This window comes from Marmota marmota, unplaced genomic scaffold (assembly GCF_001458135.2).
Source record: "Marmota marmota marmota unplaced genomic scaffold, marMar, whole genome shotgun sequence".
In the NCBI taxonomy this organism is placed as follows: Eukaryota; Metazoa; Chordata; class Mammalia; order Rodentia; family Sciuridae; genus Marmota; species Marmota marmota.
Genome location: NW_026000221.1, coordinates 6,897,034 through 6,908,482, shown reverse-complemented (window position 1 = coordinate 6,908,482; position 11,449 = coordinate 6,897,034). Strand labels below are relative to the sequence as shown.

Here is an 11,449-nt window from a genome sequence, read left to right as displayed (position 1 = left end):
TTTTTTTTTTTTTTTTTTTTTTTTTTTTGTATGTGGTGCTGAGGATCGAACCCAGGCCGCTCGCATGCCAGACGAGTGCGCTGCCGCTTGAGCGACATCCCCAGCCCCAAACTAAAAAGTTTCTTCTCAGCAAAAGAAAAATCTGTGAGGTGAATAGAGAGCCTACATTTTGAGAGAAAACTTTTACCCCTCACACATCAGATACAGCACCAATCTCTAGGGTATATAAAGAACTCAAAAGGTAAACATCAAAAAAACCCCAAATAACCCAATCAATAATTGGGCCACAGACCTGCACAGACACTTCTCAGAAGAGGACATACAATCAGTCAACAAATATATAAAAAATGTTCATCATTCTGTAGCAATTAGAGAAATGCAAATCAAAACTACTCTAAGATTTCATCTCACTCCTGTCAGAATGGCAGCTATTATGAAGACAAACAATAATAAGTGTTGGCGAGAATGTGGGGAAAAAGATACACTCATACGTTGCTGGTGGGACTGCAAATTGGTGCAGCCAATATGGAAAGCAGTATGGAGATTTCTTGGAAAACTGGGAATGGAACCACCATTTGACCCAACTATCCCTCTCCTCTGTCTATACCCAAAGGACTTAAAAGCAGCAAACTACAGGGACACAGGCACATCAGTGTTTATAACAGCACAATTTGTAGTAGCTAAACTGTGGAAACAAACTAAATGCCCTTCAATAGATGAATGGATTAAAAAAATGTGGCACATATACACAATGGAATATTACTCAGCAATAAAAGAGAATAAAATCATGGCATTTGGAGGTAAATGGATGGAGTTAGAGAATATAATGCTAAGTGGAATTAGCCTATCAAAAAAAAAAATAATGTTTCTCTGATATAAGGTGACTGATTTATAATGGGGTAGGGAGGAGGAGCATGGGAAGAATAGACAAACTCTAAATAGGGCAGAGGGGTAGGAAGGGAAGGGAGGGGCAGGGGATTAGCAATTATGGTGGAATGTGATGGACATCATTATCCAAAGTACATGTATGAAGACACAAATTGGTGTGAACATACAACCAGAAATATGAAAAATTATGCTCTATATGTGTAATATGAATTTTAATGCATTTTGCTCTCATTTTTTTTTTTAATCAAAAAATAAATTTTTTTAAAAAGTATATCAGGGATTTGACAGGTGGGTTGCTGAAATTTGATATTTCTTTTTCTATAGACAATTGGTAATCTGTAGCTTAAGAATTTCTTGTTGCTTTGCTAAGGTTTGAGTTTTGTAATTTTATTCTTATTCTGTTTTGATTTTTGTAACAATATGGGGAGATTGAAATTTAGGCAATTCTTACCCTTCAGCAAGTCCAAACTGTCCCAACAGATTTGTTTCATGCTTATAAAGTTTTATGACTCTAAAATCCTTATATTTTCATTCAACTCTTATGTAGTTGCAAATGGGAAAGAAGGAGGGGTTTGAGCTTTATTAGGTAAAAACTGAATATGTAAGTACTATCTTTGAACAATCTAGTCTCAGAATTGTATGCATTTAGTGATTTGACTTAGTGAATAAAAGATCAGTTACTTGGAAAATGCCTACTTCTACTTCTCTGTGGAGAAAAGTGCAAATTTTGAAAGTTATAAAGGAAAAGCGAGGAAAAAAGATTTTTAAAACAAAACCCACAATGGCAACTTTTAGTCATTTATTATTCCATATTTTTTTCCTATTAAACTAAATAATATTTTTCTTTTTCAGTCCTATGACAATGGGCTGGCACAGGGAGCTGGACTTGAATCTCATGGTAAGACATCTTAAATGAATGTGCAGTTTCTTTTGTTTCTTTAAACAGCATCATGTTATAGCCAATATGAAAGGTACTATCTTTGAACAATCTGAAATTTGTCTCAGACCTTGATGTAGCCTTATTATCTTCTTTGTTGCTTTCCTGCTTCTTTCTTTAGATACAATTGTACCTATTTGAAGCCTCTTGGGTCAACATTCATTAAGGGATCATTTAAACTAGTGTTCATACAATATTTTCTAGTGACTTATTCAAGTGTTAGCCGCACGAAAATATCTTGGGATTATTTCTTGACCTTTGTTAGAAAACAGCAGGTTATTTTCTCGGGCATAATATTAAAAGACCAGACCAAAGAACATGAATCAAATTCAATGAAAAGATGAAAATTTTGTTCCTTAATATAATTATCCATAGACATAGCCATAAAACATTTTGCTATTTAACATAGGTTTAATAACAACATAAATAGTCTCTTCTGTCAAATTTTCCTCACTTTTGGCAGAAGTCAAATAGTGAGATGATACTCATTAAGTTCCTCAACACATCAATAGTTTTAACTCTCTGAAATTGAAGTTGCCATTCAGAAGTAAATAAACTTGCATTCTCCTTTTCTAAAAAGGAGTCGTCCAGATTTCTCTTCATCACAGCAGGTTTTTGGGGTTTTTTATTTGTTTTGCTTTGTTTTGTTTTTAAATATGCTCATTTGTTGTCTCGATCCCTATGCTAGCATAATAGAATAGGAAGAACAGATCAGTCTTTAGACCATGATCCTGGCACCAGCTGTGTGACCTTGCCTCCTCTCTTCAACTCAACAGAGTGGAATAATTGTCTTTCTTTAGATTATAAAAAATAAAGGGGAAAGTTGCTTGTAAACTGTAAAACATATATAAAAATTTTATATTCCTTGACCCCGTATCCTTACATATCTACCAGGATGTTGTGGTATCAGATATCTCCTCCTTCTCTTGCATCTTTACTCCTTCCTTCAACTTAGATATTTGTAGGTGTGTGTGACTAGGGGTATGTGGAGGACTATCTTGGATTTTCCTCTGAAATCATACTGTAATTTTGGCACCATAATTCTTGTATGTATTGAAGTTATACACGATTGCTTATAGGTGGAACTGGTGATAGATATACTAAGCGGCAAAGGCTCACTGGTCTAAGCACATAGAATCCCATCTGATGGCACTAGTTATTGCAAAAAGAGTGTTATTGCACCACCAACAGGGAGATCAGGAGCGATAAGCTCAAATCTGCTTCCCTGGTCAGGTGGTAGGTATCAGAGAAATTTATAGGAAGGGAAAGGGAAGAAGCTGCTTACGATAGAATATCAAGGGGGAGTTTTAGGGTGCTTTGCACAGGTATAGATGGTCATCATGCCTCTTTATAGGTCACATGTTTCTTTTCTGGAGGGAATTATCTTGAGCTTGTGATGTCAAAGGTCATAACTAGAGAACTGATTTCTTCAGCACATGATCATTCTTAACAAGCTGGTATCATACTGTCCTTGAGACTTATCCTACACGAAAGAGCTTTGTTATTTTAAGACTTAACTATTTAAGTTATTTTTAACAAAGTTAAGTCTTTAATTTAAAGACTCTGTCCAGCTGGCATGTTGGTGCATGTCTGTAATCCCAGCAGCTTGGGAGGCTGAGGCAGGAGGATCATGAGTTCAAAGCCAGTCTCAGCAACTTAGCAAGGCACTTAACAACTCAATGAGACCCTGTCTCTACATAAAATATTAAAAAGGGCTGGGGATGTGGCTCAGTGATTAAGCATACCTGGGTACAATCCTTAGTACCAAAAAAAAAAAAAAAGACTTTGTCCAGGAAGTCTTAACCGGTTTTCTTAACAGTTACATTGCTGGTTCATCCATATGATTTGTAGTGATACTAAGAGAAAATAGGCTGACTCTAAAAATTTCTGAAAAGATAGCTCACAGCTGTAATGCTCTTTGTAACACTCTAGCTGGGCAAACATTTTACCAGCACAGGAGACCTGTGGGATAGACACTTTTATTTCCAAGAAATTGGAATTATGTCTTCTGGGATATGAAAGAGGGGCTGCTCAAACATGATACTCTTGGAAGGCTCCTGTCAGGATAAAAATCTTCCTGAGGCATATAGGTCATTTTTTTGAGTTGGTTTGACCAGAGTAGGTTGTAGCCATCAGGATCATCAATGATGTGCTGCAGTTCATGCCAAAAAACTAATATGTGCCTTTTATCTATATGTTTGTCTTGGTAGGTTCAAGACTTAAATCCCTAGAAAAAGAGTTTCCTAATCAGAATGCCACAGTATCCTGATATATCTCCATAAATTGTAGGTATTTTCAAATACTTTATATATTGTGAGGTGAGTGAGGCTGAAAAGAGTACTACCGTAGAGGACTTTGGCGTAGCCTTTCTTCCCTCTTTCAGCACTATCTATGCTAGCAAATGAAACTTTTTCCTAAAACGAAGCCCTGCAATTTGCCAGACCAATCACGTGATTGCTTTCTCCCATTTTTTTCTTATTGTTAATCCTTTTTTGGAAAAGTGATCCAAAAATACTATTTGCTCATCTTTGCAAATGGCATTTATTTATTTATTTATTTATTTATTTATTTTTATTTTTTTTTTTATTTTGGTGCCTCAGCCTCCAGAGTTGCTGGGATTTCGGGCATGTGCCATCACATCTAACTTACTGTTTAATTTTCCATGTAAGCCTTCAACAACTTAAGAAGTTTCTCTTTTAAAGTTTACTTTTCAAATCCAGTATGTCTTGCTTATTTCTCATCTTCTGTTCTTTGAAGCATTGGAAGATGTTTATCTCCCTGCTTGTTTCTTGAAATATCATCTTCCTTTTGTACAACTTTCTAATTAATTGTATATGGTTTCTTCACCATCTTTGTTTTTTTCCTCATACCTCTTAATTTCAGTTCATCTTTCCTTTTTTCTTTTTTAACTTCCTTTCTTTAATAAAAATTTTTGGTTGTATAGATTGATGGGATTTATTGCAATATATCCATACACACACACACACACACACACACAAACACAGTAAATTGATCATGTCCATCCACCCTTCTACTTTCTCCTAGCCTGCATCTCGTGTCCCCCATACACTTGCCAGTCACCAGTAATCCCTTTTCTTTCAGGACTTTTAAAGTGAATTTATCTTTTTTTTTTCCAGTTTCCATATGAGAGAGAAAAAATACAATACTTGTCTTTCTGTGCCTGACCTATTTTGCTTAATAGTGAAATAATGTCCTCCATTTCCATTTATTTTCCTGCAAATGACAGAATTTCATTCTTTTCTATGGCTGATAGATAATAATACTCTCTGTGTTATACACACACATTACATTTTCTGTATCTGTTAATGAGTACCTGAGCTGCTTCCCTTTATAGCTATCACGAAAAGTACCACTATAAACATGGGCATGCAGGTGTCTGCTTTATATGCTGACTTCATTTGCATAGTAGCTACTAGTTCACATTCCCTCTAGCAGTGTTATAAGGGTTCCTTTCCCTCCACATCCTTGCCAGCATTTATTATTTTTTGTTGTTAATAATAGCCATTCTAACTTGATGAGATGGGTATCTTATTGTAGTTTTGATTTGCATTTCCCTGATGGCTAATAATATTGGGCATTTTTCATTTATTTTATTGGCCTTTTGTACTTTTTTTTTTTTTTTTCAGAGAGTGAGAGAGAATTTTTTTTTTAATATTTATTTCTTTTTTTTACTTTTCGGCGGACACAACATCTTTGTTTGTATGTGGTGCTGAGGATCGAACCCGGGCCGCACGCATGCCAGGCGAGCGCGCTATTGCTTGAGCCACATCTCCAGCCCCTTTTGTACTACTTCTTTTGTAAAGAGTCTGTTCAGATCATTTGCCCATATTTTTAATTTGATTACTCATTTTTTGTTGTTTTTGAGTTCTTTATTCTAATATAAGCCTTATGTCAGATGAATAACTTGCAAATATTTTTTCCCATTCTGTAGGTTCTCCACTCTTGTTTCTTTGCTGGGCAGAACCTTTTTAGTTTGATGTAATCCTATTTGTTAATGTTTGCTTTTGTTTCGTGAGCTTTGGAAGTTCTGTTCATAAAATCATTGCTTCTACCAGTATCTTTTAAGTTTTTCGCCTGTGTCCCTTCTAGTAGTTTCAGAGTTTCAGGTCTTACATTAAGGACTTTGATTCAGTTTGAGTTGACTTTTGAATAGGGTAAGAGATAGAGGTCAAGTTTCAGTCTTCTGCTTGTGGAAATCCAGTTTTTCTAGCACCATTTGTTAAAAGAGGCTGTTCTTTCTTCAGTATATGTTTTTGGCATCTTTGTGAAGACTCAATTAGCGATAGATGTGTGGATTTATTTCTGGGTTCTCTATTCTGTCCATTGGTGTGTTTTTATGCCAATACCATACCATTTTTGTTACTGTGACTCTGTAGTATGTCTTGAAGTCAGGTATTGTGATGCCTCTATCTTTGCTCTTTTAGCTCAAGATTGTTTTAGCTATTTGAGGTCTTTTGTGCTTCCATATGAATTTTAGGGTTTTTTTTTTTCTAATTAGGTGAAGAATGTCATCAGTATTTTGATGGGGACTGCATTCAGTGTGCAAATTGCTTTGGGTAGTGTGAACATTTTAAACAATATCCTATCTTTTCATGAACATGGGAGGTCTTTTCACCTTTGAGTATCTTCAGTTTCTTTCTTCCTTGTTTTCCACTTTTCATTGCATAGGTCTTTCACTTCCTTAGGTTTATTCCTAGGTATTTTGTGTGTGTGAGGTTATTGTAAATGGGATCACTGTCATGGTTTCTTCTTGCTCAGCCAGTATTGGTATATAGTAAAGCTGTTGTTTGGGTAGTTTTTTGGAGGGAGTTGGGGGATGATGGGTATTGGGAATTGAACCCAGGGCACTTTGCCACTGAGCTACATCCCTAGCCCTTTTTAATTTTTTGAGACAAGGTCTCACTAAGTTGCTATGGCTGGCCTTAAACTTGCATTCCTCTTGCCTCAGCCTTTCAAATTGCTGGGATTTCAGGTGTGTACTACCGTAACCAGCAGCTGCTGTTTATTATATGTTGATTTTATATCCCCCTGCTTTATTGAATTCATTTATTCTATGAATAGGCTTTTGGTGGTGTCTTTAGGTTTTTCTGTGCAAAGAATCTTAATATTTGCAAACAGCTCATTTGACTTTCTTCCCTTCCTATTTGTATGCCTTTTATTTATTTCTCTTGCTTGGTTAAAACTTTCTCTTGTCTAGGTAAAACTAGTACTATACTGAATAAGAGCAGTGAGAGTAGGCAGTCTTGTTCTCTTATCTCATATTTATTTATCAGAGGAAATGCTTTTCTCTCTTCATTGTGATGTTGGCTGTGTTTGTCATATATATCATTTATCATGTTGAGTTTCAAATCTTATGTACCTAATTTGTTAAAGGATATTGAAATTTATCAAATGCTTTTTCTGCATCTATTGAGATGATCATGTAATTTTTATCCTTTATTCTGTTCATGTAATGTATTAAGATTATTGATTTATGAATGTTGAATAATCCTTGCACTACTGGAATGAAATCTACTTAATCATGATATGTAATAATATTGTATGCAGTTAATTCTGTAAGTTCTCTCTTCACTCTTGTTTCTTTGCTGTGTATTATGTGTAATGAGGATTTTTCTGTCTATGTTAATCAGGAGTATTGGTCTATAGTTATATTATTTATTTTTGAATGCTTCCTGTTCAGGTTTTGTTAACAGTGTAATGCTGGCCTTACAGAATGATTTTGAAAGGATTACCTATCTTTGAAATCTGTGAAATAGTTTGGGGAACATTCATTTTTTAAAGACACTAACATGAATGTTCCCCAAAGACAATTATTGGTATGTTCCAGTAGTGAAGCCATCAAGTCCTGGGCTTTCTTTGTTGGGAGTCTTTATTACTGATTCAATCTCGTTATGTGTTATTGATCTATTCAGACTTTTTATATCCTCTTGGTTCAGTTTTAGTAGGTCATATGTGTCCAAAATTTTGTACATTTCTAGATTTTCCAGTTTGCTACCATATAGTTTCTCAAAATAATCCCAGTGATTTTAAATATCTGTGGTATCGTGTGAGATTTTATTTATTTGGGTCTTCCTCTCATTTGTTTAGTCTAGCTAAAGATTTGTCAGTTTTGTTTATTTTTTCAAATAACCAAATCTTTCAGTGATCCTTTATATTCTTTGAGTTTCTATTTCATTTATTTCTGCTCTGATTTTTATTTCCTTCTACTGGTTTTGGGTTTTTTCTTGCTTTTCTGAGATCTTGAGATGCATCATTATTTATTTGAGATCTTTCATTTCTTTCTTCTTTTTTTTTTTTAATGTGAACAATAGCTGTAAACTACCTTCTGAGTACTGCTTTTGTATATCCTATTTTATGTTTTCATTTACATTTGATTCAACTATTTCTTTAATTTCTCTTAATGACCCACTGTTCATTCAAAAATGTGATGTTGAGGTCTCCGTTTATATGTAATTTTACAATTTCTCTTTTTCTGTTTTCTTTCCACTTTGATCAGAAAAGATGAGCATTATTATTTCACTTTTTTGGAATTTTTTAAGATTTATGTTGTGGTCTAATATATTATCTATTTTAGAAAAATTTCCATGCACTACTGAAAAGAATATGTATTTTGGAGCTTTTGAGTGGAATGTTCTGTAAAATATCTGTTAAGTCCATTTGATCTTTAGAATAATTACTCTGGTGTTTTTGATGTTGTTATTTTGTTTTTGGTCTGGATGATCTATTGGTGAGACACAGGGTATTCAAATCCCCCAGTTATTAATTTCAAGCCTATCTCTCTTCTAGGCCTAACAGTATTTTGTTGTAAAATTGGGTGGTACTCTGCAACAGCTAAGCATGAAGCCAATGTAGGTGCCCTTCAAAAGATGAATGGATAAAGAAATGGGATACATGTATACACAATGGAGTATTACTCAGCCATTAAGAAGAATGACTTTGTGACATTTGCCCATAAAGGGATGGACCTGAAGACTATCATGCTAAGTGAAATAAGCTAGTCCCCAAAACCCAAAGGTTGAATGTTTTCTCTGTTATCTACAAGCTAACCCAGAATAAGGGGGAAGTGGGGAAGAATAGATATTCAATAGCTTAGACAAAGGGGAATGAAGGGAAGGGAGCGGATATAGGAAAAGGAAAGACAGTGGAATGAATATGAAATAATTTTCCTACGTTACACATATGAATATACCATAGTGAATCCCACCATTTTGTACAACCGCAAGAATGAGTTCCTAATTAGAATAAGATATATTCCATGCTTGTATAATTTTATTGAAATGAATTCCCCTGTCTTGGAATTCATGACATTAAAAAGAACCAATAAATAAATAAACTGACAGTGCATAGAGATTTGTAATTATATCTTCTGATGATTTGCTCTCTTGATCATTATATAGTAAACTTTGTTTCTTTCTACTGTTTTTGTCTTAATGTCTATTTTATTGGGTAGAAGTATAACTGGTCTTGCTAGCTTTGGGATTCCATTTGCTTGGATACCTTTTTTCTTCCCTTTTTTTTTTTTTTTTGGTCCTTTGTCTTCAGTCTATATATTTCCTCACTAGTGAGTAGAGTTTCCTTATAGGCATCATATTTGTTTTGCCTTATTTTTTTAATCCATTAGTCAGCTTGTCTTTAATTGGAGATTTAAAGCTATTATTCAGGGTAACTGAAAGGTATGGACTCGTTATTGACATATTTTTTAATTTTCTTCTAGTTTTATTTATTTATTTATTAAACTCTGTGGTTTGATGGTTTACTGTGTCAGTGTAAGATTTCTGAGTTCTTTCTCATTTGTGTATCTACTCTTCCAATGGGATTTATTCTTTCATATATTCTCATAATAGTAGTTACCTTTCTTCCACTTCTGGGTGTAAGAATCTCTTAAGCATCTTTTGTAAGACTGATCATGAATGTCCATAGTTTATGTTTATGTTAGAAAGTATTTCTTCTTTAATTTTGAAAGGTAATGTTGCTAGACATAGTAAAGTTGGTTGGTAGTTATTTTCTTTCAGGACTTGAAATTCATCATGACCTGCCCGCTGGCCTTTAAGAAATCTGCTCTTCGTCTAATGGGTTTGTCTTTAAATGTGACTTGGCACTTTTCTCTTGCAGATTTTAGAATTCTTTTTTATGTAATTTTGAAAGTTTGACTTCAATATGTTATAATGAGGTTCTTTTCTGGTCGTGTTTATTTTGGATACTAAAGACCTCCTCTACCAGGTATCTGTCTTTCTCATGATATAAGAAATTTTCTGCTATTATACCATTCTGCTATTACATCATGAACAGATTTTCTATGCCCTTAAACTTTATTTCTTCCTTTTCAGGTATGCTGATAATTAGATATTTCATCTTTTAATGGTTTCCTACAGATCTTGAATGCTTTCTTCATTTTTTTTATTCTTTGTGTCTTAATGCAATATTTTAAAAGGTCTATCTTCAAGTCCTGATATTCTTTCTCCACTTAATCTAATCTGTTGTTGAGGTTTTCAAGTAAATGTTTTCTCTTAACCAGGACTTCATTTCCAAGATTGTGATTGGCTTTTTTTAGAATCTCTCTTTGACCGAATTTTTTATTTATCGACTGCATTATCTTCCTTCTGCTGTCATGTATTAAAAAAATAAAATAAAATCAATTTGAAAAATTATTTAACTTTTTATCTGTGTTGGATATCATTGAGTTATCTACGAACTGTTATTAGAGAGCTGTAAACCATAGGAAGTGTCATTTTACCTTTTTTTTCATATCTTTTGTGTTTCTGTGTTGAGATCTGTGCACCTATTCAGATGAATTTCACTACTACTTTTACAGGATGTCCTTCTTAATAAACAGCTCTCTTCAGAAGATGTTACCTGGGATATTGGTTTGTTGTGTAATGTTGAGTTATTTCTAGCTGGGTAGCATAACTTTTTTGGTTGTGATTAGTGAGTTTGGTCACAATATTATATCACAATCATAGAGATCCACTGTCTTTGCAGGTTTTGCAAGAGTGGGAACCCTCAAGGAATTCAGGCAGGTATTTGTTGGCAGCAGTGTGTATGAGGTGGTTAGTCTCACAATAGGAGTGGTAGCCCCATTAGGTGATTGGGGTTTCTTCAAGGCACTCCTGGTATTGGTTCTGTTACTTAAAAAGGTTTCTGTTACAGGATGCTCCAGTTGTGGTTAAAGGGCCTGAAGTGTTTGTCTTCTGACATTGGCATGGGTCGGGTACTTCACGTGAGAGGGCAGGAGTCAGAACAACAGCCCCCTTCTGTGGTACTCATTCCCAGTGGTGTCAGCAAGGCATGATCAAACAAGGTACAGATCAACCAATGCAGAGGACCCATGTAGGTATAATATTAGCAAAATGTGTGTTATTCCACTTTGCTACTACTGAGCACATGTGTGCATCAGGCCTCAGATCCCTCCTAATTATGTAGGCCTGAGGATGGCATGGGGCTTTTCTCCTCCAAATTCTTTTTTTTTTTTAAATGTTTTTATTTAGTTAGTTAGTTAGTTTTTGGCGGACACAACATCTTTGTTTGTATGTGGTGCTGAGGATCGAACCCAGGCCGCACGCATGCCAGGCGAGCGCGCTACCGCTTGAGCCACATCCCCAGCCC

General features: G+C 34.9%; 1 protein-coding gene across 2 annotated transcripts in view; it reads left to right on the top strand.

Moving 5' to 3' along the window:
- Positions 1-11,449, top strand: part of Pggt1b (protein geranylgeranyltransferase type I subunit beta) — a 55,714-nt gene that overhangs the window by 28,117 nt on the left and 16,148 nt on the right. For both annotated transcript variants that reach the window (XM_015488597.2, XM_015488596.2), the window contains one exon: positions 1,741-1,786. In XM_015488597.2, coding sequence (XP_015344083.1) covers positions 1,741-1,786 — 46 coding nt within the window. The remainder of the gene's footprint in view (positions 1-1,740; positions 1,787-11,449) is intronic.